Here is an 18,114-nt window from a genome sequence, read left to right on the forward strand (position 1 = left end):
TCAAAGCAAAAGATCATCATTGGTTATGATCAGCACTCCCAGAAGCCTCATTTTCTTGTCCTTCACAAAGCCAAGTTGCCCTGGATCAGCCAATATTCCTGGTTTGTTCTTTGTTCCTGGTGTATATGTATGCCCAAACCTATGTCATTTCTCTTGACAGGCTATCCATTCACCAAACCTGATGTGATTTTCAAGTTGGAGCAAGAAGAAGAACCATGGGTGGTAGAAGAAGAAGTATTTAGGAGACATTGTTCAGGTTAGTGGGAGGGAACCCGTCAGGTAAGGAGGCGGGTAAAACCCTGTTAATGTTTAATCAGTGAGCAGTTGATCCAACTGAAGTGTTCTCCAGAGGTATTTTCTAAAAACCTGTAGACTTTTGTAGTAATAACTGGTATGGATTCTATAAACCAAGATGTCATTTTTTGATAGTATTCTTAACTTCTTTCCTCAGAACTTAGAGGTCTGGTTGGCCTTCTAACCTGGGTGCTAGGCAATAACCTTTCCTAATCAATTTCCAACCTGATTCCAATAAAGTTCTGTTATTAAATCTGAAGTCTCTCTGCCCACATTTTTACATAGGATTCTTTACTTTTGTATACTGACATCAATTTTGAGTTGGTCAGATAGACCTACTGACATTTATAGCCCTTTACTTAATTGTCCTTTTGATCACAGTCACACTTTCTACTGTAGTTCTAGCTTTTGCTTTCAATCATGATTACCCCTTTATCTTCAGTAAAAATTTTAGTCAATGCTGACTTTGTTAGTTTCCATTTTGTTCTATTTTTGTCATGTGTATATGCTCATGTGTGTGATGTGCATACACATATACATGGATACACAGACATATATATGCATTTAATGTATGCATAACATGCATAAACGCATATACATGTACATTTTTGGAGGGTTTTACCCTCCAAAGAGACTGTAATAATTTATATTTCTACCAATAATTTCTGCCAACATAGTCTGTTAGCATTTTTAAAAGTCTTTGCCAATGTGATAGGTTAAAAAAAATTGATTTGGGGGCTGGGGAGATAGCTCAGTTGTTAAGGTGCTTGCCTTACAATCATAGGGCCCTGGGTTTGAAAAAACAAAACAAAACTAATTCGAATTTACATTTCCTTTATTATGAGTGAAAGCAAGTATTTTTTCATATTTTTAAAAATCTATATTTATTTTTAATGAACAGTATGTCTTTTGCCCTTTAAGTTCTTAATCTGTATGACCCTTTAACATGGCAATGTGACTGGCCTTCTATGTGTTATATGTGTGTTTTCATATTTTTCCTCAGCTACTCTTTGATATACTTTTTACTACCATGGCTTTTTAAAAAAAATTCATCTAGTTAAAAGCAATCTTTCCTACAGATTACCCTGTTTTTCTCTTCTTTTATGTATGTGGATTAATTATATTTATATATTTGTTAATAATGATTCATCCTCACATTTGCTCTGAAATTACATAATTGTTCCAACATTGTAAGACTTTGATGTCATTGTTACACAGGTTTCATAAATAGAATTTGGGAACTTTCTTTCATTCTGTAGAATACTTACATGGCATTGATATTATGATTCCCCTAAAACTTAGGTAGATCTTAAGTGTTGAACTATTTGGACCATGTGGATCTTTTTGTTGTTGTTGTTTTATTTTTTGGGAGGTACTGGGGATTGAACTCAGGGGCCCTTGGCCACTGAGCCACATCCTCAGCCCTATTTTGTATTTTATTTAGAGACAGGGTCTCACCGAGTTGCTTGGTGCCTTACTTTTGGTGAGGCTATCTTTGAACTCTCGGTCCTCCTGTCTCAGCCTCCTGGGCCACTGGAATTACAAGTATGTGCAACTATGCCTGGCAACCATGTGGACTTTTTAGGGAAAGATTTTTTGACAACCCTTTTCTTTCTTTCTTTCTTTTCTTTTTTTTTTTTTTTTTAATAATTGTCCTATACAGATGTTTTTGTCTTTTTTGGCATTAACTTTTTTTAAAAAATATTTTGTTTTAGTTGTAGGTGGACTCAATACCTTTATTTTATTTTATGTGGTGCTGAGGATCGAACCCAGGGCCTCGCACATGCTAGGCAAGCACTCCACCTTTGAGCTACAACCCTAGCCTCTGGCATTAACTTTTGATTATCACTCTGTGTTGCCTTCTCAATAATTACTTTATGTATAGCCTCCAATTTACCAATTCCCCATCAGACTATGTTTATTGAACTTTTTAACCCCTCTACTATTTAAAAAAATTTTTTTTAGTTGTAGATGGACACAGTACCTTTATTTTATTTATTTATTTTTATGTGGTGCTGAGGATCAAACCCAGTGCCTTGCTAGGCAAGGGCTCTACCACTGAGCTACAACCCCACCCCCGTCTACGATTTTTTAAAGTCAGCAGTTGTATTTTGTATATTTATAAATTCTTCCTTTTCTTTTTTAGAATCTTTCTGGGTAGTCCCAATAATTTCTGTATTTTATTTCCCTTCATGTTTTTATTTTTTATTTCTTTAGATATATTATACATTATTCTTTTGTATTCTATATCTGACAACTCCAGTATTTTAAACTCTCAGATTTATTTTTTTAAAGATTTTTTTAAAAATTTAGTTATAGATGGACATAATAATTTTACTTTATTTATTTTTATGTGGTGCTGAGGATCACACCCAGTGCCTCATGCACGGTAGGCAACACTCCAACCCCTACAAAGAGCCACAACCCCAGCCCCTCAGATTTAATTTTGCTGTCTCGTTTTTAGTTGCTTCTTCACATACGTGATGATTGCTGATTGTGAGCTCAAAAGGTTTTTATCTTGATTCATAATAATCTTGTCCTAAATTGAGGTTGCTTTCTCCTGAGGATTATTTGCACATGCTTCTGTGGGATAGCAAGAAGCATTGCCAATTCCTTCTTTGTGGGGAGCCTCAGTTAAGTCTCTACTACCGGCCAAAGGCTTATAATAACTTCATTTATTCAGTTAGCAGGCTTTCTGGTTTTTTTCGGCCTGGATGTATTCAAATCATCCTCCAGCTTGCTTACTAATTCCCTCTCCCAGATGTGGTTTTAGCTAATAATAGTAGTCTTTGGTTTGTTCTTTTTTTTTTTAAACTAGGGATTTAAAGGGGAGCTTTACCATGGAGCTACATCCCCAGCCCTTTTTATTTTTTTATTTTATTTTTTTATTTTAATTAAAAATCATAAATTTACATAGGGCAATGTTGTTTGATTCTGTTATTTTTTCCCTTCCCTCCATCCCTCCCACCCCTCTTTTCCCTCTATACAGTCCTTCCTTCCTCCATTCTTAAACCATCCTTATCCCTAACCCTAAACCTAACCCTAACCCTAATGCTAACCCCTCCTACCCCCCCTTATATGTCCTCATCTGCTTATCAGCGAGATCATTTGTCCTTTAGTTTTTTGAGATTGGCTTATCTCACTTAGCATGATATCCTCCAATTTCATCCATTTGCCTGCAAATGCCATAATTTTATCATTCTTCATGGCAGACTAATATTCCATTGTGTATATATGCCACAGTTTCTTTATCCATTCATCAACTGAAGGGCATCTAGGTTGGTTCCACAATCTGGCTATAGTGAATTGAGCCGCTATGAACATTGATGTGGCTGTTTCTCTGTAGTATGCTGATTTTAAATCCTTTGGGTATAGGCCAAGGAGTGGGATAGCTCGGTCAAATGGTGGTTCCATTCCAAGCTTTCTGAGGAATCTCCATACTGCTTTCCAGAGTGGCTGCACTAATTTGCAACCCCACCAGCAATGTATGAGTGTACCTTTTTCCCCACATCCTCACCAACACCTATTGTTGCTTGTGTTCTTGATAATCGCCATTCTAATTGGGGTGAGATGAAATCTTAGTGTAGTTTTGATTTGCATTTCTCTTATTACTAGAGATGTTGAACATTTTTTCATATATCTGTTGATTGCTTGTACATCTTCTTCTGGAAGTGTCTGTTCATTTCCTTAGCCCGTTTGTTGATTAGATTATTTGTATTCTTGGTGTAGAGTTTTTTGAGTTCTTTATAGATTCTGGAAATTAGCGCTCTATCTGAAGTATGAGTGGCAAAGATATTCTCCCACTCTGTAGGCTGTCTTCACATTACTGATAGTTTCCTTTGCTGAGAGAAAGCTTTTTAGTTTGAATCTATCCCAGTTATTGATTCTTGCATTTATTTCTTGTGCTATGGGAGTCCTGTAAAGGAAGTCAGATCCTAAGCCGACATGTTGAAGATTTGGACCTACCTTTTCTTCTATAAGATGCAGGGTCTCTGGTTTGATTTCGAGGTCCTTGATCCATTTTGAGTTGAGTTTTGTGCAGGGTGAGAGATAGGGATTTAGTTTCATTCTGTGGCATATGGATTTCCAGTTTTCCCAGCACCATTTGTTGAAGAGGCTATCTTTTCTCCATTGCATATTTTTGGCACCTTTGTCTAGTATGAGAAAATTGTATTTATTTGGGTTTGTGTCCATGTCCTCTATTCTGTACCATTGATCTACCTGTCTATTTTGGTACCAATACCATGCCGTTTTTGTTACTATTGCTTTGTAATAGAGTTGAAGATCTGGTATTGCGATACCCCCTGCTTGGCTCTTTCTACTGAGGATTGCTTTAGCTATTCTGGGTTTCTTATTCTTCCAGATGAATTTCATAATTGCTTGCTCTATTTCTCTAAGGTACACCATTGGGATTTTAATTGGAATTGCATTGAATCTGTATAGCACTTTAGGTAGTATGGCCATTTTGACAATATTAATTCTGCCTATCCAAGAACATGGGAGATCTTTCCATCTTCTAAGGTTTTCTTTAATTTCTTTCTTTAGTTTTCTGTAGTTCTCATTGTAGAGGTCTTTCACCTCTTTTGTGAGATTGATTCCCAAGTATTTTATTTTTTTCGATGCTATTGTGAATTGGGTAGTTTTCCTACTTTCTCTTTCTGAAGATTCATCACTTATGTATAAAAATGCATTGAATTTATGAGCATTGATCTTGTAACCTGCTACTTTACTGAATTCACTTATGAGTTCTAAGAGTTTTCTGGTAGAATTTCCAGGTTCCTCTAAATATATAATCATGTCATCAGTGAAGAGGGATAGTTTGAGTTCCTCTTTTCCAATTCGTATCCCTTTAATTTCTTTGGTTTGTCTAATTGCTCTGGCCAGAGTCTCAAGAACGATGTTGAATAGAAGTGGTGAAAGAGGGCATCCCTGTCTTGTTCCAGTTTTTAGGGGGAATGCTTTCAGTTTTTCACCATTTAGAATGATATTGGCCATGGGCTTAGCGTAGATGGCCTTTACAATGTTAAGGAATGTTCCCACTACCCCAATTTTCTCTAGTGTTTTGAGCATTAAGGGATGCTGTATTTTATCAAATGCTTTTTCTGCATCTATTGAAATAATCATGTGCTTCTTAACTTTTAGTCTGTTGATATGATGAATGACATTTACTGATTTCCAGATGTTGAACCAACCTTGCATCCGTGGGATAAAACCCACTTGATCGTGGTGCACTATCTTTTTAATATATTTTTGTATGCGGTTTGCTAAAATTTTGTTGAGAATTTTTGCATCGATGTTCATTAAGGATATTGGTCTGAAATTTTCTTTCCTTGATGTGTCTCTGTCTAGTTTAGGTATCAGGGTGATATTGGCTGCATAGAATGAGTTTGGGAGGGTCCCTCCTCTTCTATTTTATGGAATACTTTGAGAAATATTGGAATGAGCTTTTCTTTAAAGGTTTTGTAGAACTCGGCTGAGAACCCATCTGGTGCGGACTTTTCTTTGTTGGTAGGCTTTTGATGACCTCTTCTATTTCATTGCTTGAAATTGATTTATTTAAGTTGTGTATGTCCTCCTTTTTCAGTTTAGGTAGTTCATATGTCTCTAGAAACTTGTTGATGTCTTCGAGGTTTTCTGTTTTGTTGGAGTATAGATTTTCAAAATAGCTTCTAATTATGTTTTGTATTTCACTCGTGTCTGTTGTGATATTTCCTTGTTCATTCCGAATTTTAGTAATTTGAGTTTTCTCCCTCTTTCTCTTTGTTAGTGTGGCTAAGGGTTTATCAATTTTGTTTATTTTTTCAAAGAACCAACTATTTATTTTGTTAATTTTTCCAATTGTTTCTTTTGTTTCAATTTCGTTGATTTCAGCTCTGATTTTAACTATTTCCTTTCTTCTACTACTTTTGGTGTTGGTCTGCTCTTCTTTTTCTAGGGCTTTGAGCTGTAATGTTAAGTCATTTATTTGTTGATTTCTACTTCTTTTGTTGAATGCACCCCATGAAATAAATCTTCCTCTAAGTACTGCTTTCATAGTGTCCCAGAGATTTTGATATGATGTGTCTTAGTTCTCGTTTACTTCTAAAAATTTTTTACTTCCCTCCTGATGTCTTCTGTTATCCATTCATCATATTATAGTGTATTATTTAATCTCCAGGTATTGGAGAAGTTTCTGTTTTTTATTCTGTCATTTCTAATTTAATCCATTATAATCTGATAGAATACACGGTAGTATCTCTATCTTCTTGTATTTGCTAACAGTAGCTTTGTGGCATAAGACATGGTCTATTTTAGAGAAGGATCCATGTGCTGCTGAGAAGAAAGTGTATTTGTTCTTTGTTGGATGGTATATTCTATTTAAGTCGGTTAAGTCTAAATTGTTGATCGTGTTATTGAGATCTATAGTTTCTTTATTCAATTTTTGTTTGGATGATCTATTCAGCGGTGAGAGAGGTGTGTTAAAATTGCCTAGTATTATTGTGTTGTGGTCTATTTGATTTCTGGAATTGAGAAGGATTTGTTTGACATACATGGATGAGCCAATGTTCAGGGCATAGATATTTATGATTGTTATGTCTTGCTGATTTATGCTTCCCTTAAGCAGTATGTAATGTCCTTCTTTATCCCTTCTGACTAGTTTTGGCTTGAAGTCCATATTATCTGAAATGAGGATGGATACTCCACCTTTTTTGCTGTGTCCGTGTGCATGGTATTTTTTTCCCATCCTTTCACCTTTAGTCTATGGGTATCTCTTTCTATGAGATGAGTCTCTTGCAGGCAGCAAATTGTTGGATTTTTTTTTTTAATCCATTCTGCCGTCTATGTCTTTTGATTGGTGAGTTCAGGCCATTAACATTCAGGGTTACTATTGTGATATGATTTGTATTCCCAGTCATTTGACTCATTTTTGTTTTTTGACATGATTTGGTTTCCCCTTTAGTAGGCTATTCCTTTAGGCTAGTTCCTCCCGTTGCTGATTTGCATCATTGTTTTTCATCTCTTCCTCATGGAATATTTTGCTGAGAATGTTCTGCAATGCTGGCTTTCTTTTTGTCAATTCCTTTAGCTTTTGTTTATCATGGAAGGATCTTATTTCATCATCAAATCTGAAAGTAAGTTTTGCTGGTTATAAGATTCTTGGTTGGCATCCATTTTCTTTCAGGGCTTGGAAAATGTTGTTCTAGGCCCTTCTAGCTTTTAGGATCTGGATTGAAAAATCTGCTGATATTCTTATTGGTTTCCCCCTGAATGTAATTTGATTCTTTTCTCTTGCGGCCTGTAAAATTCTGTCTTTATTTTGTATGTTATGTATTTTCATAATAATGTGCCTTGGTGTGGGTCTGTTGTAATTTTGTATATTTGGGGTCCTATAAGCCTCTTGTACTTGGTTTTCCATTTCATTCTTCAGATTTGGGAAATTTTCTGATATTATTTCATTGAATAGATTGTTCATTCATTTGGTTTGTTTCTCTAAGCCTTCCTCAATCCCAATAATTCTTAAATTTGGCCTTTTCATGATATCCCATAATTTTTGTAGATTCTGTTCATGATTTCTTACCATCTTCTCTGTTTGGTCAACTTTGTTTTCAAGATTAAATATTTTGTCTTCAATATCTGAGGTTCTGTCTTCCAGGTGTTCTATCCTATTGGTTATGGTTTCTATGGAGTTTTTAATTTGGTTTATTGTTTCCTTCATTTCAAGGATTTCTGTTTGTTTTTTTTTCAATATCTCTAACTCTTTATTGAAATGATCTCTTGCTTCCTGTATTTGCTCCTTTAACTGTTGATTGGTGCGATCATTTAATGCCTGCATTTGCTCTTTCATCTCCTCGTTTGCTTCCCTGATTGTTTTAACTATGTACATTCTGAACTCCCTTTCTGACATTTCTTCTGCTGTGCTGTCATTGGGTTTTATTGATATAGTATCTAGGTGTGTTTGGGACATTTTCTTCCCTTGTTTTCTCATATTGGTCAGATGTCAGTGAGACTTTGTGATATTGCAAAATTCTTCTTTTGGCTTATATTGTCCCTGTAGATTTCCAGTGTATCACCTTCCTGCCTTCAGTAGCCTGAAGTCTTGGAGGAACTTGATAATGCAGTGCTTCCAAGGAAAGCTGCCCCTAGCCTCTACTGGTTCCAGGACTTGGAGCTGGCTCTGTGTGGAAAGGCTCTCACTGGGGGGTCTGCTCTGAGAAGATAGACTGGAAAGGCACTTCCCGCCAGAGGGGGCCGGCTACGGGCTGCTTGGGGAAGTCCCTGGTGCCCTGTCCTGGTCCTTGAAGCAACCTGTGGGCAGGAACTTGTCACCCTGGTTCAGGACTTGAAGCTTGGTTCTGTGCAGAAAGGCTCTCACTGGGGGGCCTGCTCCAAGATGCTGGAGAATCTGGCCCTGTCGGAGGAGCCCACCGCCGGAGTGCTCAGGGCTGCCTGGGGAAGACTCTAGCTGCTCTGCCTTACTCTAATAAGCCCTGACCTCAAACTTGGGATCTTCTTGCTTTCTTGATTATGGGAGCATGCCTCCACTCCCAGATTCTTCATTTTGTATGTTAGATAGGTGGGTGCTTTATAGATAAAAAGATTAATGCTACTTTGTATAAGCTTAGTTTTTGCAAGATGAGGTTATCATACCATACATAATTCTGATAGTAAAGGTCTTACTTTTTTCCTACTTGCATAGTATTGTCCATTTCAGTGGTGGCTTTGCTTTCTTCTCTTCCAGTTATTTCCTTGGTTCTGCTTGTAAGCATTTTATCCCTTTTTGTTTTCTTGTTGTTTCTTCCTCATGTATGCAAATTTCTGTTTGGAGCCCTAGATTTACAAACATTACCCATTTTTTTTTTTTTTTTTTTTTTTGCGGTGCTGGGGATCGAACCCAGGGCCTTATGCTTGCAAGGCAAGCACTCTACCAACTGAGCTATATCCCCAGCCCAGCTTTAAAACATTAAGCTTTTAAAAATTCATGGCAATATTTCATTTAGTCAGGATTATCACTTAGGGATTTTTAACTTGTATTTTTGTCTGCTTTCTTTATATTCTTTTCTTTCTATTATAATTTTTTATAGATCCAATTCCAATTCCTTCTCATTTCTCAGTTTTTCTTTGACCTACTATTTTAAAAAGGATAATGTTGGGGAAGAAAAAGGAGTATTCTGCTCTAAAGCAGAGGTCAGCAACTAACCAAGTCTAAGCCAGGTACTTTCTATTGTAAATAAAGTTTTATTTGGAATATAGCCACACCCAATTAATTATATATTGTCTGTAACTGCTTTCACATTACAATAGCAAATTGAATAGTTGCAACAGACTATGTAGCCCACAAAGCCTAAAATATTTACTAAGAGTTTAAGAAAAAGTTTGCCAAACATTATCTATAGAAATGAATCTCTACTTCATTTTGAAGTCCTTCATTCTTTTTTTTTAATTTTTTTTGTTCTTTTTGTTATATGTGACAATAGAATGTATTTTGACATATCATACATACATGAAGTATAACTTCTCATTTTTGTGGTTGAACATGATGTGGAGTTACACTGGTGGTGTATTTGTGTATGAACATTGGGAAAGTTATATCCAATTCATTCCACTGTCTTTCCCATTCACATCCTCCCTCCCTTCCCCCCACTCCTTCCTGTCCAGTCCAGTGAACCTACATGCCTCCCTCCCCACTGAAACCTTTTGATGGTTGATGGTTGTGGGTAAATAAGTATGTTTAGGCTTTATTTCTCATTCAGAAAGGACTTGTAGCTGCAAGTCTAAATTTTAAACCCTCTGTAATGTTACAATAAACCAAACTTATGTCCTCACTTCAACAGATGTTTTCCTAAGAAGATAGTTATGTTGAAGTATTTCCTTGTTTAGTCCTGCCTTTTCTCATACATCTTGGGCTATCAAGTCTCTGGTAACCAATCTATACTCACAAATTTCAACACTGTTAGCACTGGTTAATTTATTCTGACATTCAAGGTGTCATTTTTTTTTTCTTTTGATACTTCAACTGTTTATTGTGCCCAAGATCAGCATGAATAGGTGGCTTCTCTTGGAATTCTTCTTCCCCTGATCCAGTCTTCATATTATTTATCAATGTCAACTCATTTATTATAACTGGGTCTCCAGCTCCTTCTTAGGTCATATTCCTTGTTTGTAGAAAGGAAAAGATAACACAGACTTTTTGTACTCCATCATCTAAAACATGAAATCTTTAAAAAAAATTTTATTTTAGTTGTAGATAGACCTTTATTTTATTTATTTACATGCGATGGTGAGGATGGAACCCAGTGCCTCACATGTTAGGCAAGCACTCTACCACTGAGCTACAGCACCAGCCCTAAAACATGGAATCTTTTCTGTCACATTTGATATTTTGGTCTTGCCTTTGAGATTTTCTCCTGCTTGGATAATACCCTGATGACCTGATTTTGTCTTTTCCTTCCACATCTTTTGCTTGATTATGCTCTTCTTCTTTCCAGTAACTTAGGTGACCCAAGAGCTTAGCATTCTGTCTTTATAACCTGCAGCCATTGTCTCTTTTATTACCTGCTTCTAGAACAATTTCACAGGAATTTTTCCCACTGGCAGAGAGGGAGAAAAATCTCCATTTCCCCATTGGAAATATTTTGTGTCACTCTTTAGTATATAGACTTTCACTTATTCTCCCTGTGTTCAAGCCAGTTTCTTTTCTTCATATTCCTCTGCCTGGTGTCTGACCCTAAAGTCTTTCTGATTTCATTTCTCCAAACTAACCAAAGAGTACTCTCCCATCTGCTCTAGGGTAAAGGAATAATAGGCATCTCATTGCACAATGTAGGCATCTGTTTGACATTTGGACTTGCAATCAGCCCTCTAGTTTTTAGCCACTTCATTCTCATCTTTCATGGTACATGATTTCTCTCTCTCTCTCTCTCTCTTGTCGTTCCAGGGATTGAATCTAGGGTTGCTTAACCAAGCCACATCCTCAGCCTTTTTTTTTTAATACTTCATTTAGAGACAGAGTCTAAGTTGCTCAGGGCCTCGCTAAATTGCTGAGGCTGACTTTGAACTTAGACTCCTCTTGTCTCTGCCTCCCAAGCTGCTGGGATTACAGGCATGCACTACTGTGCCCATCTGATCTCTCTAATTCTTGAGTCTTTATCTAGTTATGTCATACGATTTTGCTTTTTGATATTGTCCTCTGCAGACACTTAAGTTTCAGCTTTCTAAATTCTTCTTTCAGGTTCTTCATCTTCTATCAGCTAAAAATTAGCTTTACATTGATCATCCGTTGTTGTCTTGTTTTTGTTTTTGTTAACTTATGGCTTTTTGTTTATCTTATTGTTGCTCCCTGATGAGCAACAAGGTCCGATGTATCACCTTAGGGCCCACCCAAAGGAGAATACCGGGCAAGCAGGATGATGAGTGTCAGCAGCTAAGGAACCACACCAGAGCCCGGAGGTCTATCAGCACACGTGGCGAAGTAGGAACTTGTTTATTGAGGAGGTTATACAGGTTTTATGTAGGATGGGGGCTAGGTGGGAGCTAATTAGCTTAAAAATTAACAAGGCACGGGGGGATTCACACAGGGGAGAGTTCCATAGGACTATATGGCAAGCACGAGTTGATCACGTTGGCAGAATTGCTACTAACCAATGCCTGACAGTAGGAGGTGGAGATAAGCAGGCCAACCAGGGAGTTACACATAACTGGTTGCTGCATAAGAACATACCTCCCAGGTTTCAGGGGAGGGCGTAAGTGCAAGGAGGTCTGAGTAAACTGTTGGTGAGTCAGGCAGTGCCACGTATGAGGAGGGGGTTGCCATGAGGGTGCAGTCGCCATTATAGGGTGTGTCCCCTATATCTTATGTTATTATAGTCTGGGGTGGAATCAGAGAAAAACTCATGTATTTATTGTAAGCACATTTAACCTTAGTTTTCCACCATTTTTTACCTCCCACCCCCAGCTCACTATTTGTGCTCTACTCTGTCAACCTAGGTGGGCTCCTCCAGTTTTATGCTCCAATTCTTATATTTACTTTTTACCTTCCTTTTGTTTTTTCTTATTGTTTTGATTACTACAGTGTTCAGAACAATTTTATTTATCCACTTTTTTGAATATACAGCACATGCTCATAGTACAAAAATTTATATACATACATATATAGTTTTAGATGCACACAATACCTTTATTTTATTTACTCGTTGAACACAGTGCCTCACACATGCTAGACAAGTGCTCTACAACTAAGCTACAATCCCAGCCCCTCATAGTACAAAATTTTTAAAGTAGAAAAGCCAATAATATTGAAAGGTAATTCTTCTCTTACCTATTTCTCCTCTGGGACGGCCACCTCTAGGATCATTTCCTTTGAGCTATTACATATATTTTCAAAAATTTATATTGAAATCTCTTTAATAGATGTCATCTTTATGCTAGTGAATATTCTTTTCCAAGAGTGTTATACCTTCTGTCTTAGATTCCTAGGACTACTGAAACAAAGTACCACAAACTGGGTAGTTAAAATAATAGAAATTTACTCTTACCGTTCTGGAGGCTAGAAGTCCAAAATTAAGGTGTCATCTGGAGGCTAGAAGTCCAAAATCAGGGTGTCAGTAGGGCCATGTTCTCTCTGAAAGCCAAAGAAGTATCCTTCCTTGTCTCTTAGCTTCTCCTTCACAAACCAGATGTTCCTTGGTTTGTGACAGCATGACTCCAGTCTGTGTCTCTGTCTCATGTAGCATTCTTTTTTAAAACACCAGTCACATTGTATTAGTGGTTTAGCCTACTCTAGTGTGACCTATCTAACTAATCTGCAATGACCCTAATGGCCAATTGAGGCCATATTTTGAAGTTAGGACTTCACCATATTTTTGGTGGGGCACACACACCACCTTTCCATTTGTTCAGGTGTGTATGTTCATTTAGTTTTCTTCTTAAGATTTCTGGGAATTTCTTTTTTCCTTTATTTTTTCATATATTTATAGTCTGTGTAAATGTGGTTATTTCTTCTATTGTTTGTCCTAAGTAGTTGTTTCTATATACAAAGATTATTGAAACTGAGTATTAATTAGTATTTAGTGAATTTATTTATTTTTTTTCTTTTTCTTTCTTTCTTTTTTTTTTTTTTTTTTTTTTTGCGGTACTGGGGATCAAACTCAGGGCCTTGTGCTTGTGAGGCAAGCACTCTACCAGCTGAGCTATCTCCCCAGCCCGTGAATTTCTTTTTATAATAACTTTTCAGGTGACTTGACTTTTCAGGACAAATAATTATACCTTTCTAAATTTTTATATCTCTGATTTATGTAGTTGCACTTACAGTGTAAGAGTACTGGTGATAATACTCATCTTTTCTTACTCTTGACTTTGATTTCTTTCTGGATTTTACCCAGGAAGTATAGGGCTGCTGTTTGTGTTGTACATTACTTTTTTCTCCAGTATCTATCTAGTCCCATTTCATAAAGATTTTTTTAATGAAAATAAGTGTTGTTTTAACATCTTTTTAATTATCTATGGGTTATTTCCTTTTTTCTTATTGACCTGTGAACATACTTCCTTATAAAATAGGGCTTCTGATATTGAAACATACTTATATTCTTAGAAAAAATCTACACAATTATGATATATTTTATACTTAATGTGCATCTGGGTCACTTCTTTCCCTCTGGGTCACTCTGACATTTTACATATTTTAATCATAAATGAAACTGGTATGTAGTTTGCTTTTTTAGTGTATTATCTTGGTGAAGTTTAGTATTAATATGTTTCAGACACAAAAATAGGGAATTCTTCTATTTTCTATTTTCTTTGTCTGTTTACTTATTTTTTGTAACATTTTACACAGAATAGGATTTGATCCTAAATGCTTTATGGAATGCCTATGTAAATCTCTCTGGACAAATTGTCTTTATGTTCCTTCTTTTTTAAAAATATTCTGTTTTAGTTGTAGGTGGACATAATACCTTTGTTTTATTGTTATGTGGTGCTGAGAATTGAACCCAGGGCCTCATGCATGCTAGGCGAGTGCTATACCACTAAGCCACAACCCTAGCCCCTTTATGTTCTCTTTTTAGGAAGTTTTTATATTTTCCTCTTCATTTAATGGAAATTGGTGTGTGTAAGTTTTCTATATCTTCGAGAATCAGTTTTCATAATTTACATTTTCCAGAAAAGGATTCACATCAGTATATAAAACCACATTTTAATTGAATACTATACAGTGGTCATGATTTTTTTTTAGGGTTTCTCTATCATTATTTCCTCTTATTTTATTTGTGCATTATCTAACAGATTATTTTCTTTCAGATCCCATTTAAAAAGTCAAAACCATTTGAATTTATAAATATTTGCCTTCACTCACATTTACTTTCCTGAAATTTCATTCTTAAAACTGAGGAGGTAGGAGATAGAGGTGCTTGAAGTTTGTTTAATAATGGGAGACAAAACATTCAATAAGAATCAATCCCATTGTAACATTTGTTGACATTATAATATTAAAAAAATTCACAAGTGACATTTATTTGCAATCTGTTTTAGGAGAAATATGGGGAAATGATGAGCATCAGAAAACCCAAGACAGACTTTTGAGACAAGTTTTCAAGAAAACACTGACTGAAGAAAAAGTCAATGAATATCCTAAGAAATTTGCAAATGCATTTACTGCAAACTCAGATTTTATTCCTACCAGACATAATCTCTATGAATATGACTTGTTTGGAAAGTGTCTAGAACATAATTTTGACTGTCATAATAATATGAAATGCCTTATAAGAAAGGAACATTTTGAATACAGTGAAGCTGTGAAAAAATATGACAATAGGTCAACCCTCCTTGTAGTAACCCCCTTTAAGTGTAACCATTGTGGAACAGGCTTTAGTCAAACATTGGACCTCATCAGACACCTAAGAATTCATACTGGAGAGAAATCCTATGAATGTAACAAATGTAGAAAAGTTTTCAGTCACAAGGAAAAACTAACTAAACATCATAAAATTCATAGTAGGGAACAGTGTTTTGAATGTAATGAATGTGGGAAAGTTTTCATTAAAATGTCAAATCTGATTAGACACCAAAGAATTCATACTGGAGAGAAGCCCTATGCATGTAAGGAATGTGGGAAATCCTTCAGCCAGAAATCGAATCTCATTGATCATGAAAAAATCCATACTGGAGAGAAACCTTATGAATGTAATGAGTGTGGAAAAGCCTTCAGCCAGAAGCAAAGCCTCATTGCACATCAGAAGGTTCACACTGGGGAGAAACCTTATGCATGTAATGAATGTGGCAAAGCCTTCCCTCGAATTGCCTCCCTTGCTCTTCACATGAGAAGTCATACAGGGGAAAAACCTTATAAGTGTGATAAGTGTGGAAAAGCCTTCTCTCAGTTTTCAATGCTTATTATACATGTGAGAATCCATACAGGTGAGAAACCCTATGAATGCAATGAATGTGGAAAAGCCTTTTCTCAAAGTTCAGCCCTTACTGTACATATGAGAAGTCACACTGGTGAGAAACCCTATGAATGTAAGGAATGTAGAAAAGCCTTCAGCCACAAGAAAAACTTCATTACACACCAGAAAATTCACACTAGAGAGAAACCTTATGAATGTAATGAATGTGGGAAAGCTTTTATTCAGATGTCAAATCTTGTCAGACACCAGAGAATTCATACTGGAGAAAAACCCTATATATGTAAGGAATGTGGCAAAGCTTTTAGCCAGAAGTCAAATCTCATTGCTCATGAAAAAATTCATTCTGGAGAGAAACCCTATGAATGTAATGAATGTGGTAAAGCCTTCAGCCAAAAGCAAAACTTTATTACACATCAGAAAGTTCATACTGGAGAGAAACCTTATGATTGTAATAAATGTGGTAAAGCCTTCTCTCAAATTGCATCCCTTACTCTTCATTTGAGAAGTCACACAGGGGAAAAGCCTTATGAATGCGATAAGTGTGGGAAAGCCTTCTCTCAGTGCTCACTGCTTAATTTACATATGAGAAGTCATACTGGTGAGAAGCCCTATGTGTGTAATGAATGTGGAAAAGCCTTCTCTCAGAGAACTTCCCTTATCGTGCATATGAGAGGTCACACAGGTGAGAAACCTTACGAATGTAATAAATGTGGAAAAGCCTTCTCCCAGAGCTCGTCCCTTACCATACACATACGAGGTCATACAGGTGAGAAACCCTTTGACTGTAGTAAATGTGGAAAAGCCTTCTCTCAGATCTCATCCCTTACTCTTCATATGAGAAAACATACAGGTGAAAAGCCCTATCACTGTATTGAGTGTGGGAAAGCTTTCAGCCAAAAGTCACACCTTGTTAGACACCAGAGAATTCACACTCATTAGGACCCCTGTGCTATGGGAAAGCCTTCAAAGGAAGGAATACCTCATGGCATATTACACAATTGATTCTAGAACAGAGAACTATGAACGTGGGAAACCTTCATGAAGATGTCATGAATTTATGAAACATTAGAGAATTCCTTTCCAATGTGATCGAATGTCAGAGAAAGCTGACTGTCAAAACCTTCAGCAGACACCTTACTTATTCATAATCATGTTCTCATTTAACTCTGAAAGAAAATACCTGCTTTCAGCATATCAGCATTATAGTTGAGTTCTTAGCAGTGTACTAAGCAAGAAAAAGAAGACAGGGATAAAAATAACATTTTATGTAAGATTAGAAAATGTGTTGATAGAAAATATCCCAAAATAACACAATAATGAAAATGAGACATCTGTAAAGTTATAAACCAGGTTGAAGGGCACAAAGGAACATCTGAAAGTGGAGGGAAATGAAATAATGTCTGAAAAGACTTGACATTTGTAAGAATACATGTTCTCTCCCAACTCTTTAAAGTACTTCCCCTCAAAATTTAGAGTTAGTTATATTTTAAAGAATTTCACAAACTGATTTGAAAAATTTATATGAATGGTAAAAGTCCACACATAGCTGAAACAAAACAATTAGGAAAGGATATACTCTATATCATCACCTGCTTTACATAAAGCTGTTGTCATTTAAACTGTTATTGAGTAAATAAATGAACCAGTGGAAACAAATTAAGGATTTACACAGAATTCCAGGAAGATATGGGAACTTTATATATGACAATTTTATTGAAATCGTCAGGGTAAGGATAGCCTGTTCATAAATGGAAGATTCACATGAGCAAGTTAGTGTTCTATCTTATACAATATACAAAAATAGAACCCAAAGAGATTAGACCCAGAATGTAAAAAGTAAAACTCTAAAACTATGTTGAATATATTAAAGTAAAAAGATTTCTTTCAAAATTCATAAACAAGGCTGGGATTGTGGCTCAGTGGTGGAGTGCTTGCCTAGCATGCGTGAGGGTGCTGGATTTGAACCTTAGCACCACATTCAAAACTAAACTACAAGTCATTAAAAAACACAAACATGGAACAATCAATTCTCTTTTGTTATATGTGCACCCACTGATATGTACAAGAGATCTATCACTGTGTTCACTGCATCATGACTTGTATTGCCCCAAATTGGACTATAACATATAAATTTGCATCAATAGAGGGATAGAGCAATACAATATGTTCATTTCTATGATAGAATGCTACACAGTATTTAGAAGATACAAAATTCACATAATTACATGGATTGATCACAATTGTAATATTGAGAGAAAAAAGCAAACTGTACTGAGACCTGGCGTAACATTTGTATAAGTAAACAGTGCCAAGGACAGTACTGTATGTTGATCCTGGGTCCATCTATTTATCAGTTGCCTTTTGAGATGTGGAAAGGTTTGCTGGGAGTTGTTACACTGATCTGTAATATTTCTTAATAAAAGAATGAAAGCAAATATGACAG

At 36.1% G+C, this 18,114-nt stretch overlaps 1 protein-coding gene across 7 annotated transcripts in view; it reads left to right on the top strand.

Annotated features, from left to right (window-relative positions):
* The window catches only part of ZNF569 (zinc finger protein 569), a 73,505-nt gene extending 56,028 nt beyond the window's left edge, over nucleotides 1–17,477 (top strand). For all 7 annotated transcript variants that reach the window (XM_079118810.1, XM_079118809.1, XM_079118814.1 and 4 more), the window contains 2 exons: nucleotides 161–256; nucleotides 14,797–17,477. In XM_079118810.1, the coding sequence (XP_078974936.1) occupies nucleotides 161–256; nucleotides 14,797–16,610 (1,910 nt within the window). In that variant the 3' untranslated portion in view covers nucleotides 16,611–17,477. The remainder of the gene's footprint in view (nucleotides 1–160; nucleotides 257–14,796) is intronic.
* Nucleotides 17,478–18,114: the final 637 nt, after the last annotated feature.

The sequence above is a fragment of the Sciurus vulgaris genome, assembly GCF_902686455.1.
Source record: "Sciurus vulgaris genome assembly, chromosome: 17".
NCBI lineage: Eukaryota > Metazoa > Chordata > Mammalia > Rodentia > Sciuridae > Sciurus > Sciurus vulgaris.